Source organism: Dermacentor silvarum, chromosome 2 (assembly GCF_013339745.2).
Source record: "Dermacentor silvarum isolate Dsil-2018 chromosome 2, BIME_Dsil_1.4, whole genome shotgun sequence".
In the NCBI taxonomy this organism is placed as follows: domain Eukaryota; kingdom Metazoa; phylum Arthropoda; class Arachnida; order Ixodida; family Ixodidae; genus Dermacentor; species Dermacentor silvarum.
The window spans coordinates 197,030,358-197,048,349 of record NC_051155.1 but is presented as its reverse complement, the minus strand read 5'-3'; the positions used below and the strand labels follow the sequence as shown (position 1 = coordinate 197,048,349).

General features: G+C 44.2%; 1 protein-coding gene across 7 annotated transcripts in view; it reads right to left on the bottom strand.

Moving 5' to 3' along the window:
* LOC119442407 (serine/threonine-protein kinase mig-15-like) overlaps nucleotides 1-17,992 on the bottom strand; it is an 83,491-nt gene that overhangs the window by 32,119 nt on the left and 33,380 nt on the right. For 4 of the 7 annotated variants that reach the window (XM_037707271.2, XM_037707272.2, XM_037707274.2 and 1 more), the window contains exons 16-22: nucleotides 16,858-17,075; nucleotides 16,003-16,141; nucleotides 13,084-13,590; nucleotides 8,856-9,002; nucleotides 4,880-5,138; nucleotides 2,961-3,172; nucleotides 1,010-1,076 (exon numbers count right to left, since the gene is read on the bottom strand). In XM_037707271.2, the coding sequence (XP_037563199.1) occupies nucleotides 1,010-1,076; nucleotides 2,961-3,172; nucleotides 4,880-5,138; nucleotides 8,856-9,002; nucleotides 13,084-13,590; nucleotides 16,003-16,141; nucleotides 16,858-17,075 (1,549 nt within the window). The remainder of the gene's footprint in view (nucleotides 1-1,009; nucleotides 1,077-2,960; nucleotides 3,173-4,879; nucleotides 5,139-8,855; nucleotides 9,003-13,083; nucleotides 13,591-16,002; nucleotides 16,142-16,857; nucleotides 17,076-17,992) is intronic. The other 3 variants (XM_037707273.2, XM_049662120.1, XM_037707276.2) reach the window with 3 other exon arrangements.

The following is a 17,992-nucleotide window of genomic DNA, read 5'->3' as shown; positions in this document are numbered from 1 at the left end:
CCCGAGCATCAGCTTTAGCTACAGTGGTCGAATCGCTCAATGCTCTACACAGTTTTGTCGAGTGCAGCAGTGACAGCCGTGAAAAGCTGCGCATTGTTAGCAGCTGGAGGACATGGCCTACAGTGCTGTGAATTACCGTGCCAAGCAGTCGTGCATTGATGACTACTTCTGAACGTTTCACAAGCGAAATAAAGGTGCAGTGTTGATGCAGCGACATTTCACGTTTATTTTGAGTTTTTCATCCATTTTTGATCATTCGAAAAGATGGTTAATTTGAAAATTTTTGCGGTTTGAGGGACTTCGAATGAACGAGGTTCTACAGTACATATAGGTAACCACATGGACGCAATAGGGTTTCCGAGCTTTGGTTGAAGCAAGCCTCAATGTGTGCTGTTAGCATGTCAACAGAATAGGAAGGGCCCCTGCTACATATCAGCATGATAAATGTGGCAACAGTAAAAACGTGAGTGCCAAGCTAGAAGCGTTTCATGTGTGTGCTATCTATACTCCTTGTGTGCTATCTATACTCCTTGCTTCCCATTCCAAATAAGTTGTCGTTACCCGCCAATGGCTAAATCAAGAGGATGAATGCTTATCACCATATTAATTCCATAACCTACAGTTTAGCCACTCACACCCAGCACTAAACACATTACGGAAGCTTTCGCGAAGTGGTGCAGTCAACACCCCACCTGATGCAATAGCGCCAAGTGGCAGTGGTAAAAAGATATGCTTTTACTACATCATGCGCAACTTCCAGGGAAGGACAGCAGCCTGCCTTTCCTTTACCATAAAAACTCAGGAAGTGGACAGTTGCATGAACATAAAGAAGGAAGAATGGCACCAGCTGCAGTAAGGAAATGCTTACTTCCAAGCTCACAATGACAGATCTAGCCCAGCAAGTAAACAGCATATTGCGCCCTTGCCCTTTTATATGTTGCACAACATGCATCAGGCCCACGATCCAACATAGAAGGGGGAGGCGGGGAGAAGAAAAAACTGGGCTCACCTATCTTGAAGTGAACTGCACCGTGGAGGTCCCCGACGTTTATCCAGCCATTGCGCTTTTCAACTTGCTGTAAGCAACGGAAGCTGAAATGAGCACTCCTAATTCCAGAGGCTGCGAGGTTGATCTATCTATGGGAGTTTAACATTCAAACGCACACCTGGGGTATAAGAGACTTTGTAGAGAGGACTCCAGATTAATTTTGACCACCTTGGGCTCATTATGCACCGAAAGCACGGTACAGAGGTCAACACACATCTCTAGAACACGCGAACCACGTTTGCACGACTGCGCAATCTGATGACATGTGGCACAAAATTGGCTCTATGTGAGCTTGCACGACTACATTTACAGTTTCCATTGATTTCTCTCGACCTGGAGGTCGGCTTAAGCTTAGGTGCTTGATTAGGCCCTCGGTAGTGTTTTCTAGACAAGTGTGTTGACCTCTGTACAAATGTTTTTACATTCTGCCCCCATCAGAATGTGGCCGCATGGCCCAAGAACACATCCGTGACATTGTGCTCAGCAGCAAAACGCCATAGCCACCGAGCCACTATGCCAGGATAGAGGCCTTGAGGAGACTGAGCTACTGCAGACGATAAATGGTGGTCCTAGTTTCCTAAAAGTGGGGATGCGAGACTGAAAGGTAAACTTTTGAATTGACATGTAGATTTTAAGAAAATTTAGCAGGATTTTTGTCTTGTAGTCATTAGAACATATAAATTTAATTACCCTAGCACAAATACAAAAAACAATGTGCACGTCCCATTGAGCAAATGAGTGCAACCTTAGGAAAACTATCACTTTATAAATTACAAAGATGAAATTTTTCAGAATAAATATCTTCTGGACACTCTCTACATTACAGGATAGCAGTAACCGTTTGAAATTTTATGCCTTTATCTGTAGAAACCACATCCCTTAAAAACTAAGCTTTTTTCTTGTTACTGTGATCCGGAAATCTACATTTTTCTTGAAAAAAAAAAAAAAAGCAATTTAGAAATTTAAGATGTCTTGCAAACAACTTTCATCACTGCAGTTTCGAAACGAGTTTTCCTAGTGCAAATTGGCCAAAATGTGCAGACTGAGAAAAAAATCAATTCAAAGACTTCAAAACATGCGATTTTGTTCTCCGAGGAACGGCGCTCAATGGAATGCCCTTGCCGTCTAGGTTAGGCCCCCTTCAACTCAACATTGCTCAGCGACTATTGCTTCAAGATTTCTCTCTCTTTTTTTTTTTTCAGCTTTTGAGCTGACCAGCTCTCTGAGTCTGTGCTTGCGAGATGCTGGCCTTAGTCACCTGTCCCATGAGTCTTCTCATTCGGATGCATCTTCTCGATAACGAGAGAAGGCTTGGCACAAGAACCTCGCAGGCGGAAAAACTGAATGCCACGAGTTGCATTTCCAACAATCCAAGCTTCAGATTCAGTTTCGCAGGCAATCCGAACTCATCAGGCGCCACATTTTTTAACATTACCAGAAAAGTGTGAAAAACACTTTCATAATAAAACACCGCACTTGCTTGCTAGCCCAAGTATGCTACACAACTGGCATGATTTGCAGTGCAATTGCCATGAGACTATGCTCAGACAACTCCTGTGTTACTGTGCCAAGTATACTGGCACCGTTTGACAGCCCTTTTAGTTTCTTGGGACATACACAGAATCAGCATAGCTTCCACATGCAACGGTTTCGCATTTGCCCAAACGCGGAAGAGAAATGCAAAAATATGGGTCAAATTTAGCACTCTGCGGTGTATTGTGTCTCATTGTAAATAAGATGTTTATTTTCTCCTCCCCAGCTTAAACCAGAGTCAATGAGAATGTGGGACTTTTTCAGGAGCGTTCTTAGTTGCGTGTGCTTTGCCTCCATAACTATCCCTTCATTGACACAGAAAGTTGTCTAAGAGTATAGCTGGCTTTTTCATCCAGGGTTTAGGCGACAGCAGACTGACCGCATCTGTGCGCAGGATCTTGCTCTTCAGCCAGGAAAGATAGTAGACGCGCACACGCTGCTTTTTGCCAGAGATGGTGACCAGGATATTCTGGCCCTCGAGCACCTCCATCTGCTGAAAGCGCCGGCGCGAAATGAGCTGGTACACCTTGCCCTGCCCACTGCGGTCCAGCAGCATCAGGCCATTCTCCGTGCCAATCAGCAGATTCACCCCTGAATCAAAGGAGATGAAAGCGAGACTGAGACCATGTTACACTAAGCGAGCATGAAAGCACCACAGTGAGTCATCATGACAAGAAATGAGCCAGGACACCTACACTGCATGCAATCAGACATAAGCATGAAGTATGTCTTTATAAGAAGACATTTACAGTGATGTAAGTATTCTTTCGAAACTCTACGTTTGTTCATTCAACAGAAAAAGCTTATTGGAGTAAAGAAACAGCATAATTCTCTTTGAATTTCATGCCAAAACCAAAACGGCGCGCAGATGCGCGCCATCACGGTTCTCAAAGTGTTTTCTTGTATTTCGGCCAACCTGGCAAGGGAAGGGTTCTCCGAGCTTCTTAAGCCGATTTTTTTTTTTTTTTGCCTGTGCTTGTACAGCTGTAATTTTCCTATACTAACTAAATTTGGCATACATACTCTTGAAGATATGTTGAATGCTGATATCTACTTGAAATTGCAATGTCTTGCAATGAAACTTTGGCCACACTGCTTATCAGTGCCATAGCTGTTGAGTCTCGATAATTTCTATTAGTTTCGAACACTCAACTAGCCATGAACCATGCGAAACTTAAGGGGACAGGGTAAGCAAATATCATGAAAGAAAGCGATTTCTTGTTTTTATCTGAATATGAAAGTACATTCTTTTCTGCATCTTTTTCAGTATCACACTTCATTTTGCGCAATTTATATCAACCAAAAAAAGCTTTCTGAAAGCAAAGCAACCAGCGACACGCCCCTTTTTACGCACGCTGTGTTTTCGTAGTTTTGTTTCAGCGTTATTCTGCAAAAAACCTACAGTTTTCCTAATTTTAGCTGAAAGAAAAAGCTGTATGACAACAGTGTTCGAGTTGTTAGCCAAGAGAAGCCTAAGACGCTGTTTCTCGCTTTTCACTCGTTTTCCATGTGTTGAGCTTTGGTAACGTTGGTTCTGGTGTATGTGCTGCGTATGCGCTGACAGAGCAACGCATCAAGCAACAAAACAGACTCGGGAAGCTAAACGACAGCAAAAGAAGCGCGAAGCTGACCAAGATGATGACTATGCAGCTGGCTCCTACTGAATAAATGGGTCAAAAATTTTTGCAGAGTGCAAAGCGTGGGATTGAAGTTATAATTTACTTTAAAGTCAGTTTTCTCAAAACAAGAATTTTCGTTATGTCGGTACAATTGTTTTCAATATGACAAATGCTAGCATGCTGTTTTTTTGTGTGCATACTAAATGGTTATGCGGCAATATATTGAACCAAACTTAAGGCTGTACAATGAATAGTTTTTGTGAAAGAAGAAAATTGGCAAAAATTGGTCTAAAAGCATGTCTGGGAAGAAAAAAAATGCTTAATAATTCACTTTTTTGTATAATAAACTTTTTTTGGTTTAGTAGATAGAAGACAAAGTACTGAACAAAATGACATCAACCTCTGGACGATATCTCTATTAGTTGCTGAAAATCGTGCACCACAATATGCCCAAAAATACATGGGGAGTATAGGGCTTACCCTGTCCCCTTAAGGTCAGACCACAAGTAGGCTCTGCAGCGCGCTCTCACTCCAAGATATTTGTTTTGTTGGCTGTACAGTGGAAGTGCAGTTGAGGTCAGAGCTTGTCTTTGTGCTTTCGCGTCCCATCTCTATCTAGTGCTTTTTTGTGCCATGCATTACCGTAACAGGAGACAAACGAGATAAAAGGGCAACATACCCCAGAGAGCTGCACAGAGGATCTCGGAGTAGAAGCGCTTCTTGTACTTGCGGATCTCCGGGGTGGTGCTCACTGCCTCATGCGAGGTGGGTGTGACGTTGACGTTGACGTGGGACTCCCGCCGGGGAGATGGGGCTGGGGGAGCCCCACCCCCCCCTGTGCTGCCCCCACCCGCGCTAAAGCCAAACGTCAGGAACGAGCGCTGCTTCTGTTGCAACTGCAACTGAGGCGGAGCCGGTGGATTAAGAGCCTGTCGGTACTACGGGGGTAGGAGGGAAAAAAGAAAGAAGGGGGAGGGGGGAAGGAAAAAAAAAAAGAAGACGGGACGCACACACAGGGTGGCCAGGCCTTAGGTACACATGCAGGCAGACACCAGTGGAAAGGAATGCCATGCACACAACAGTGCGCGAAAACCCAAAACCTGTACACAGCAGTCCAGCCACAACCAGTTATTAAAAAGGCGAAACAAAGGTGAACGTCTCAGATGTGAGCGCAAAGCATGTGACAGCTGCTGCTGAAGTGGGCCTGATCCAAAGCTCAGAATGTACTGTTCATCACCACCAGCACAGGCATGTTGACATCTGCATAATACTTCCCCTCGACTGAGGCTGTAGTATTTTAGTTATTTAAAATTTAAATTCCCGATCACACCTCAGAACCTGATAAAACCTTTCCCATTCCCTCTACACCATAGCACCGAAGTTGTCAATCAGAGATGAGAAAGAGTAAGCTACAAATTGAAGCCGTGGTTTACATCAAAGGGCTAACCTCAATATTTTACAATCAGAATGTAGACAGGATTATTGCTCCTCTATTGAAGTTGTCATTATGCTCCAGCAACCCCCCTCACATATTCCCAAGCCAAAACTTCATTAAGACGCATGCTCGCCATCTACTAAACTCAGATGCACTGTGATGGAGGTATATTACCCAAGTAACTGTTTCTTATAGGAATAGCAGAGGGGCATTATTCAAATGCACTAGTTCAGTCGAGAGGCTTGCTTATGAATCAAAAGATAAGCAAATGCGTATTGCACATTGACCTTTAAGCACTGCTGCATCGTACAGCCCTTATGCATATAAAACATGCATTGATAACAACAGAAGTGCTACTGTGCAGCAACAGCATGACTTCTGGTACTATAGCATTGGAGCTGCGTGACAAGCCATTGCACCATGCGGTTCACTTAGAAAGCTCATGGACAACGACGACAAAACTTCAGTCTCTTAAACTACATGCTCGCAGACACAAGTGACAATGCCATTTACAAGTGCTGGTTGGTAGCGACTGAGTTTGAACATGCTGCCATGTTCAACCACATGCACTATATGCAACCACAACAATGTGCAACCACAATGGTTGCACATTTTAATGGACATGTGCAAAACTTGAGATGCATACAAATGTTCCTCAACCTGTTTAAAAGGACTGGCATGTTTCAGCAGCATGTCTCAGGACACATCACTCTCTGCAGAACATGTTATTGCACTGTGTGGTGACACACATGCAAACAGACGCGGAAAGATGATACGGCTGGACAAAAAAAAAAAAAAAAAACTATTTCTTGCGGTGGGTGAGAACATGTGAGGAAAACATGAATGGATCACACAAACCCTGCCCTCCCTCCCCCACTCCAAAAATAATGACAAATAACCAAAAAATGAAGAGAACAAATAGAAAATAACAGAAAGCAGTGGTGACATGTACACCAAGTATGTGCTCATACCTGACAGACTAGGTGTACTGCTTTGTTCTCAATTGATTCACTAAAGTTTGTTACATTTTTTTTTTTTTTTTTTTTGCTTGGGGCATAATCCATTCACCGATTTCTCACACGTACAGTTGACTTCTGTGAGTTAGACTACGGTAAATTCGATCCCAATCGAAGGGTCCTGGCCAGTGCCCATGCATTTCTGTCGGCGCAAACTTGTAATTTCAATCCTAAAATTATCCTTCGCCGGATAAACTGAACTTGACCCCCCCCCCAGTCAGCACACACACACATCAGACCCCTATGGTGACACCAATAGCGTCCCCTTCAGTGGCAGCGTCTGTCTCGGAGGAGTTTGGAGAACAGCGAATGCGTTGAACACGCAAAATTAAATCTCCCGTTGAAAATGCCTATTTTCAGCCTGCACAAGAAGATTTTTAAGTAATAACCATAGCTCACAATGCATGATTATGGTATTAACACAATTCTAACGCAAACCCTTTTTTTTTACTTCAAGAAAATTGGGCTGAAAATTGCCTATGCGTAATTTGGTACAAAATTAATAACCAGCTTTGCTGTGTTCAGATGTTTTACACGAATCTACTGCAGCGAAGCTGGCTTTACGAAACCGGCTATCAATGAGCACATTGCTTTGTTTAGGAACTTTATGTAATTGCTACGTTAGATTGCTACTTTGGACACAAAAAAATGGGCACACGTTTTATTCGGGGGCGTGTTAGAATTGGGCAAATACTGCAAAATGAATCGACAATGTGTTCTGGCTTTTTTTTTTTTTGCATCTTGTTTATTTCGACCCCCACCAGATAATTTGAACAATTTTGTCGGTCCCATCGAATTAACAGAAATCAACTGTATATCTTCTCTCTCTTTCTCAAAAAACAGTTTGCTCCTGCTTCGTTTATATGCCTTGTGTAGCATTTGCCGAAAAAAATTTAATTATGAGTTTTTACGTGCCAAAACCACGATCTGATTATGAGGCATGCCGTAGTGGAGGACTCTGGAAGATTTAGACCACCTGGGGTACCTTAAGGTGCACCTAAATCTAAGTACACGGGTGTTTTCATATTCTGCCCCCATCGAAATGTGGTAGTATTTCCCTGTCTGTGTAAGTGTTGCAGTGGAGCACAGTATTAAACTGCTTCAAATGGCAGTATGCCAAGCCGGCAAGGATTTGTCGCAGCTGCTTTCTAGGTGATGCACAAATATTCCTCACTGCAGCACAAGGAAGTGGCAGTGAATCGGAAGGCTTACTGGATTTTCGATAACAAGGGGCCTAATGCTATGAAGCATAAACACTAGGCAACCTGGCCCTGATATGTACAGAGAACGGGTAGGAAGCAACAATTCTGTTTCAAGCATAAATTTTTATGCTTGAGTATGATAAAAAGAATTGCATAGCCATATTTGGACATAATTCCAGACGCCAATCACAATGCGAAGCCTGGCATTCACTTTCATCTAATTTACATAAAAGCCTAATCCATTTATATGTGCATATGTCTGAAGCAACATGCTTTGACATGTCATGCTGATATGACATCTGAGCAGTGACAACACTGCATTCAACAGAGTTCACCAGAGCATAGCTTTCAACAATGTTGCTGATGAAGGCCCACTTCAGCCTAAATAGGACTAAAACCAAAGGCAGCTAGAAGCTGGAAAACATAGCTGCCACAGATCAAAGTTCCAAGAAAGTTGAAACGTGAACAGTTGCGGTCATGACCTTCACCTGAATAGAGCTTAGCAACTAATCTGTAGACAGTTGGGCCTCTCTCTATAGCCACCCATCACTAAAAGAGATCCCACTGCATGCTGGTTAAAATACTGGTCACCACAGCAGTTATAGCTTTTGCACCACATGCTCTGAAGGCACACTTCTCCTGTTTAAAGTGTTACAAAATAAAGTTGAAAAGGATTGTACAACCTCCCATAGTTAACCAAGAAAAAATATTCAGATAGCCATAAAAATAAAGGAGAGATCAATGCATATTCGCTCAAGTGGGGGGGGATTAGCAGTCCCCTCATGAAAAGTACTGCCAAAGTTAGCACTTTCATTGTGCAAGAAGGCACTTGCACATGGATAGTTTGGACATGACAGGAGTGCTATGAATTTAGAAACTGTGGCAAAACTATGCTGCAAGTGGCACTACTGACAAATCAAATCATTGGGATTTATATGATACATTAATGAGCATCTCATAATAAATTAGGAATTTTTATTTACAACAAAAAGTTTTATATACCTCATCAGACGCTGACTTGTCCTGCTGGCGTTGCTGTGCGTGACGTGGCAGCAAATCAGGAAGTTCGCCACTTGACCGAGCATTGGACAGGTTGCCCGAAGAACTTTGGGACAGGTCCGACCGTCCCAGTCTGTCATCGTGGTTGCCCTACACACCCCAAATGCAGAACCCTTGAGCACGCAGTTGCCTGACAATACTGCAAGGCTGCAAACATGCTCGTTATTTTACTTGGTGAAACGCTTGGAACTTAAACGAGATATACACTAAAAACTAATTTAAACCAACAGAAAATGCAAGCAATTAGTCCCACATGCATAAAATGCTCATGTAGCGCTTGCTACGTTTACTACAGCCATATTCTGGGTCGAATTCTTGCACAAGATACGAGCAACAGCACATTTCAAGCACTAAATACCGCCTGCTACTCATCACACTGTAAACACAAGACATTCAGAAAATACAAAGCAGAAGGCAAACTTTATTATTATGGGGGGAGTTGGATCCTAAACCAAAACATTTTTTAAATCTTATTTTTCGAGATACGGTGCTGTAGGCATAAATACAGTAGAATCTCGTTAATTTGAACTCCAATCCAACCGAATAATTTCGCACCGACAATTTATTAGAATAAAACAAAGTTCTAACTAAGGAGAAGCCTTTTATATATAGCGCTGCATCAATTGGGCGATACAGCACGCAAAACCAAAACTATCACTGGGATCCCATTGAAAAAGTCTTATCTTTTCTCCATCAGGTCGCGACATGTACGGGAAGAAGCCTAGGTTCCGACTAAAGTCCGAGTGTGATAAGATCAAGCCAGCACTCGAAGGAACGAGGGGGGGTTGTAGGTGAGCGCACAGTAACGAGATCAAGCTTCCCACGTGTCTTTCCTCGTAATTTTATGATAGCTACATTACGGTAGCTAGCGAGGCATTGAACCTTCTCCTTTGGTTTGTTCAAAAAGAGGTGTACGGGAGTTTTCTTCTGTTCATATACATAGGACTTTGCCGGGACCAACAGAATAGTTTGAATTATCCGTCAGTTCAAATTAAGAGCTTTCGAATTATCGGGGTTTCACTGCATATGAGCAGACTGAGTATAATGCCTATTTGTTCAACACATTTATGCAAGTGTCATTTACTCAATTTTCTAGAAGCATTTGCAAGAAATTCAGTGTACAGATAAATTGAAATATAAATGGCTTATGCATAATTTTAAAAAATACACTAAGATCAACTTTATTTCTCTGTCTACCGTAGAAAAATAATTGTGAGAGTTCTAGAAAAAACACTCTTCAGAGTGTCAACTTTGAAGCCTGGAGTTTTTTTTTTTTTTTTTTTTGTCGTCTAATGACCAACTGCTCCCTTAACGCCAATAAACTATCAAGCCCGCATTAAGCACAAGCTTCACTCATGAAATCAGTAAGACACTGGTGCATATTGGTTGACACTGCAGAAGACATCACAGGGCACAATCACACCATATGATTGCAGAAGAGCCATGCAGAATGAGAAAGATGATTCCGCGAAGAAGAGATTGAGGTTACTGTACAGAGGACCTTTGTGAGGAATGAAAGTGGGGTTAGTAGCCAAGGAAAAGCAATGTTAGCCAGAGAAAAGAAAGCAGAGTTAGTAGAGGAGGCAAGCAAGAAGAGAGGGAAAGGCACATACAAGGCTGCAAAAGTGGTGTGACAGCATAAAAGGCACAAAGAATGCAAAAGGAATAAACCACAAAGACACATACACCACTGAAACCCTGGTTGTTGCACAACTTTACAAAATATATGCACTTTTTATACTGACAAGCAGCAAAGTGCTAGGTGGCATGAGATGCCACAGTACAATGTCATTGTGAACCTTCGTGAAAATTTCCTAAGCCATTGCATGTCACAGGAGCTGCTACAGGGCCTGGGCTGGGCTTCTGTAGGTCACCCTACAGAAGCTTTAGAGCACTGAAGCTATGCAGAGGTGAGCTAGTTTGTACTATCAAGGATGTTAAAATGTCCATTAGTGTGAAATGGCAAATGCTACACTCAATACTAGGCGGTGTCAGTGAAATCAACCGGCTGACAGATGGCAATCTAATTTGCAGTTTCCCAAGTTACCTTGACAACCTTGAATGCATTTTCATTCTTCTATAGCTCATTTTTAAGCTATCCTTTCCATTTTTTTTTCTCTCTCATGAGTAAGAGTTGAACCATGCTTAATTATGAAACGAAAGCTCAAAAACTTTAAAGGTGTCCTGAACCACTGCTTGGGCTTGGTAAAAAAACAGTCTGCGGATAGCAAACGCTGCTTTGAACATCTCATTGAAATTTTGAATTCGTGCACGACGCGTGGATCTTGCAAGCGGAGCGTGAAGTCACCTTTTTCTGAAACACTCTTTTTTCAACAGAAGCCTGCTCCGCACTTTTTTGCCTCAACATTTAATTTCATAATAAAGCATATTCTCATAAGGTGCTGCTATTGTTCAATAGCTGACATCAATCAAGAAAGGTGTTTGGATCAGTGTGCTTCTTGCTACTGTTACTGTGTACATTTATTGACCCAGTTTAATTAACAGGCAAAGAAGGAAAAAGTGTAAGAAAAACTTGCTTTCGAATTTTGATAAGAATTACGTACTTCCAAAAGAACCCAACTATTGTCTGCTCATGCTCGGCCATGGTCGCCTGTGTAGGAATTAAGCTACGTTCCCACTGAAAGCGGAGCGGCCAAGTGGCCAAGCAGATTTTCAAAGCGGCGAGGCAGCGCGCGCGCGCGGCTGTTCAGACCGGCCGGGTTGTCTGGCTGCTCGCGCCGCCGGGGAGGCAGAGCATCTCGCAATTTCACAGACGTGCCGCCACCTCGCACTTAGAAGTCACACCCAAATCGTGCGCAATCTTCTTCCATAGCCCTTTCTTATAGTCGGCTTCTTTGTACCTTGGGTTACATTTGTCGTACAGGACCGTGTACTGCTTGATTGTGTCCAGCAGTAGTTCCACAGAGAACCCAGCCGGTTCAGATATGGTGGACGCCATTTGCATTCTCTCGGCCGGATGTTTATATTCCTTCACCAGCGCTTCTGCCGTCTCGGGTTCTGATTAGCAGCGGCCAAAGCGGCCAACTTTTCCGCACGGAAAAAATCGGTCCACGGGCGCTTGGCCGGATCTGTCTGTCGCTTGCCCGCTCACCCGCTCAGCCTTCGGTGTGAACGTGCCTTTAAACTCTGGTAACCCTGCTTATTGATGATACAGGTGTCGCGTCTCACTAATTTTGACTAGTTTTGAACACTCAACTAGCCTCGAACCATGCGAAACATAAGGTTTCGCATGGTTCGAGGCACATGCGCTTGCGAGCACACGTCCACTCCTGGCCGCTCCTGGTTAGATGCCTTGGCAGAGTTTGCTTCGTATTGAGCGTGATACCGCTTTAAAATGCACAAGTTGGATCTGGCTACTATTCGTCGGTCAAACTGGTGCAAGACAAAGCCGGTCCGCACCAGGTAGCACGGCTAGACTGGAGAATATGAGTGAGCGTGCACTCATGCCCTGTTGTGCACAAAGAAAATGCTGCACAGACGCACTACAGTTGCATGTAGCTGTGGTCTGCTAAGTAGCATAGATACTGTGGCCAGCGCGAGGTGCGGCGACGAGCCCAATGGCTCAGCGCACTGCAGGTAGCCGAGGACAACCGTGTTTGCCTATGTTTGGCTCGTCGTAGGCACCAAAATCGGAAGTAGTGGCTCTACATGAACATCCAAAATCAAATCTGAGCTATGCACAACTGTGAAGTTCAGTAGGCAGAGCGTTGTAAGCACGCCCCACTCCGCCATAGCCTTCGCAGTGCAAGGAAATGAAGGAATGGGAGCACGGCGAACGGGATCATATGCTACCTTTGATTGCCAATAACTCCGCTTCTTCTGAACGCACTGAAGTGCTTTTTGTGGCGATCTATTTCTGAAATAGTCTATGTTAACTTCCAATGCATTTCTCAACTTCGATATAAAGTGGTTCAGGGCCCCTTTAAGAAGTTATCTTCCCTTAACACAGGCACAAGAGCAGCACGATACAAGAGGAAGGCTGTGTGTTCCTGCCACATTAACACAGAAGCTTATGACTGGGAATAATCAGCCTTCTCAATAGTAACTAGTATACACAGTTTGATTTGCGGCAGGTTAAGGCAGATTATTGCCAGTTGAAATTACAGAAAATTAGTTGAAGCAATGGGTCCTCCTGCATTCCCTCACTGACCTTACTACTTGTCTCCTCTCGCAAGAGGGCAGCGTCACCACTTGAATTCGTAGAATCTGCTGCTCCCTCGCGTCGTAACAGCCTTTCAGGGCTGGGCGTCCCAGCAGAGGAGTTGAGTGATGACCTGACTGCAGGCGATCCCGAGTGTTTCATGAGCCACTCGGCAACCGCTGCTGGGTTGCGATCAGCACGGTCTGGGAGTTGCTGTGAATGTTTTCGCTCAGTGGGGCGGCGCACTTCTTGCCGGCTGGCTACTTCAGCTGCGGTGGTCGCCGATGCTGATGACTCTTTCCGACGGCCTTTGCTCTCTCGTGGCCGCTCTTTGGGTCGGTGCTGTTGCTGGGAGTGACCTGACCGTCGTGGGTGCTCTTCAGAGCGTCGGCTACCAGCGCTGGGTGCAGCTGCTGCTGCGCTGCTGGTTGCAGGCACTTTTCCGCGGTCATTTTTTCCAGCAGATGATGAATGCCTCTGTTCATTGCTGCTGCTGCTGCTGTTGTTGCTCGGTATCTGTAAGGTGGCGCCTAGCATTCAGCTTCTCTGTTTATGCATACAGGAACTGGTACCAGAAGCTACAGGGTGCTCCCCAGTGATGTACCAAGGTCAAACTGAAGACCAACAAATAATGTAGAGTGGCCTAAAGGGTTACAAACGTTACCATATTTGCACGAACTAAAGTTCCTTTCCTTAACCGCACCAGGTGTGAATTTGGACCATGATACATATGTAACACTTCGCTCTCTTTGGCATGTTTTAGACCCATTTGAATTAAAGTTAGGGAATGTTACATTTTTGAAAATGATGACCCAGTCTGACAGCTGAAATTACTCTTCCATGTATTACCCAATTCTAATGCCTTTCTTTTCAAGAAAAATTGGTCTGAAATTACCTGAGTGTTACGATCAAATACCAAACCGAAACTATATTTGTGTTTGTGGCACTGACAACAACCTACTACAGTAGAACCCCAGTGATACATTTTTCACAGGACCGCAAAAAAAGTCAGGATAGTAGTTTTATCGTCCGTATAACCTTGTAAACATTCGCTTGTTATCTATATTAACAACCATCATATAACAAGCAGCAGCAGGCGATGTGACCTTCGGGCTGTCTATCGCTTGAACGCAAACTGAAAACGCAAACTGAAGCACGAAAAGTCAACATGGCCGCTCAGGCCGGCGCTGGCTGGCAGTTCTCAATGCATGATGCGAGAACGGTCCCACAGTTGTGACACAACAGCTGTGTTACCAATGCATTGGGCCCTATGGGAGCTATGCCGGGAATGGCCGAAAGCAATGTAACAGCCAGGAAAATGCAGCACCTGGGAATGTAACAGCAGGGTTCTACTGTATCAACATCAGCAGCATCCCCATTGTTATCACAAGATGGCAACAGAGCCAAGTTTTGCAATTGCGTAAGTTTTCATGTAAGTATATAGGTTAGCGATGACAACACGTTGCTTCCGTAAGGAAGGCTAATCTAAACAGGAGTTACTTTACATGCTATGCTACTGGCAATAGAGCTCCGTCATGTAGGTAACAGAGATCTCTTTCCAATCACTGTTGATCACTTCCATCGATTTGTCATGTTACGCTGATGCGTAATGAGAACGAGCTAAGTAGAGACAGTGGCATGAATAAACAGCCAACAGGTTCTACCAGTACTTGCGTCACTTTTCTGTTAAAGCCCCTGGCCGCAGTCATATGCAATGTCATCTCATACTACTGCAATGTTTATTTTTTAACAGCCCTCATATAACACTTGCGTAAATATTAGAAGTGCGCAAATATCGAATATCGCCAAATTGAATTGAATATCTACTATTAGATTTTTCCAAATATTCAGGGGTGGAGACCCACGCAGTGCCACATGTTACGTGTGCGGCGGAACCCCTCGTGCGCGATGCTGCCGAAGTGAGCGTTTCACATCGTTTTTAGCGCAAAAGGAGCGTCGGCAAAAGCAGACGCAATTTGGGAAGGAAAAGCGGGGGGGGGGGGGGGGGGGGGGGGTAGCACAAGCTTACCGTGCTCCTGCAGATTTTAGAATCTTTGACAGGTGGCAAAACGTTCGATACAATGAACAAAGGATTTCTGCAAAACACAGGTCTACTATTAAACTGAGAACGTCATTGGCATTCAGTACAAAAGAACACCACTAATTCACTAATTCATTAGTATCATATGAAAAAAAAAAAAAAACCACTTGATTTAACAGCAATTGTATTGATAACAAAATATTTTCAGGACCTTCACTAATTCATTAGTATCATATGAAAAAAAAAAGCACTTGATTTAACAGCAATTGTATTGATACCAAAATATTTTCAGGACCTTCATAACATACTAGAATTGAGCTGTAACCTAGCGCTGGCATACTAATTTAGTTTTCCCTTTAATAAGAGCAGACCCTACTGTATATCTTGATTTCTATGTACCTATCTTAATGATAGCTTGATACATCTTGTTATGCAATGCTAGGCGAATCCTGAGCATGTGCAGCACAGCATATCTGCACAAAATTTGTAAGCATTGAATGCTGTGAAAATTTTCAATACTTTATATTCCGTTTTGAAATGCGACTATTCAGTATTCACACACCCCTAGTAAATATGGTAGACAAACTAATAAATGAAAGTCATATTTATTAAGCCCTGATGCATGTGCCATATGTGCCGTAAGTGGATGCTACTCAGTGATCTGGTACGTTAACAGAAGTGAAGAGAGCGGGAGATAACACAAACATTTCTGGCACCGGTGTCAAGGGGCTGAGCATAAGGTAATAAAGGGGACCAGAACTCATAGAGGGTAACACCGAAAAAACATGCAAGGACTTCCATGGTTAGACATGGTCATAGCCCATGACCAGACCAGAAGGAAAGGTTGGGCAAAGGTCAAAATTGGGGCAAATAGACAAAGAGCTAACCCTGCGCATAACAAGCGTGGCATCGTTGCGACCTTCCTCTTCATCAGGGGTCGGAGGCAGAGGTCGGTTGGGGGCCTGGCACAGTGGGTCCTCGGAGGCCAGGCAGCGCAGAGTCTCCTGGTTATAGCCGTCTGGAGGTCTGCACAAAACAAGTGTGCATCTGTGACCCTTGCAGCATGTGCAAATCCATGCGCCACATCCCATTTGCTATCACAGAGATCACAGCATACAACTGCTATATAGCCTTTCAAACTTTGCTCATCCCTCCAACTAAGAAAGTGCAAGAAGCTTTTCGCTACAATGGATTACTTGGTGCTTGATAGTACTATGTAAAGAATTGATGATCAGGTAGTCTGAACTCACTCCACAGGTTAATGAACGAAATGGGGTAGCCAAAGTGAACGGTTCAGAGGAAACGAGATGTCCCGCAAAAGGCAGTTCAGTTGCTATTCGAATCGAGAGCTCGTAGGCTTAAAGCAAGAAAGCTTCAGATAGCATACCCTAATTTGGATTGCCTTGGCTGTTGATGGCAAAATAGTCACTCAGAAGTGCAACAGATTGTTTCGTGTTTATCTATACACTCTGAAATTTCTTGTTAAACAATGTATGCGGACGGCACTTCCTTTATCTGCTTTTATTTTAGTGTTTAAAATGCAGCTTCGCCTTCTAGCTGCAGTGGCACTGCAAATGCAGAACATGTAATGTGAAACCCTATTCTAAAAAAGCTTGGACCTACGTGGGTTACAAACGCAAAGCTGTTTGGGGTCCAAAACACTTAGGGTTCCTGTTCTAAACCTCTTTGATAATAAGCTAGATGAGCGAGCAGATCCAATGCTAGATAAAAAGGACACCTACAAGGGCCTCGGTGGGTCTGATGCCAGCAGTGTGCCGTCATTCTGGATGAGGCCGTCGTCCTCGTCAGAGTCGGAGCCTACCATCTCGGCCGAAGCAGGTGGCCTGGGCTGGGCACCGTTGAGCCTCTGTGATGGTGCCAGGCGAGCTCCGTTTGAGCCCCGACCCCCAGCCCCCCCCAGGGCAAGCTCATTCAGCTGCTGCGCTAGCACTTCCAACTCCTGCAGGAAAAAATTGCAGGCTGCCATCACAAAGTATCACAGGGAGGGAGAGAGAAAATGAAATACAGGGGGAAGGGGGCACAGGACAATGAAGCGAAAGCCATTAGTAACAAACCTGCTGACTGGCATATGAAAATTTTAAATTGTGGGGTTTTATGTGCAAAAACCTCAATGTCATTATGAGGCACGTTGCAGTGGGGGACTCCGGATTAATTTTGACTACCTTGGGTCTTTACCAGCACCTATATCCAAGTTCACGAGCGCTTTTGCATTTCGCCCACATCAAAACACGACCACAGCTGTCGGGCATCTAGCTAACCTGCGACCTCGTTCTCTGCAGCACAACGCCACAGCCATTAAGGAGTGGGAAAGCTGATGTGTACAGACTAGGGGCGTGCGAATATAAAATGATCTTGAATACCGTATTTACACGATTGTAGGTCGACCCATTTTTTCAAATTTGGCAATCCAATGTTGGGGGGTCGACTTAGAATCGAAACCGAACCGTGCACCGCTAGTAACGGCAAGAGAAACAAGAAATCAGGGGTGCTACGGCGTGGTTACAACTTTGCACCTACGTTTTTATGGTTACGGTAGAAGCGTAGCGTAATATATCTACTGTATTGCATACATTTTGATTGCGCGCACCACGAGCGCACGGCTCTTGTGGGAGCATCGATCATGGAAGAGCTGCCGTTTAGGGGGTATTGGTAGTTGGCGGAAGAGCCGTCGTTTGGGGGGTATTGGTAGCTGGCGGAAGAGCTGTCGTTAGGGGTATTGGTAGCTGGCGGAAGAGCTGTCGTTAGGGGTATTGGTAGTTGGCGGAAGAGCTTTTCTTTGAGATACGATTGTTTTCGACGGCCGCTCGCATCTGTCACTTCTGCTGTTGTGCTGAATCGTCGCGCCTGTCATGAGTC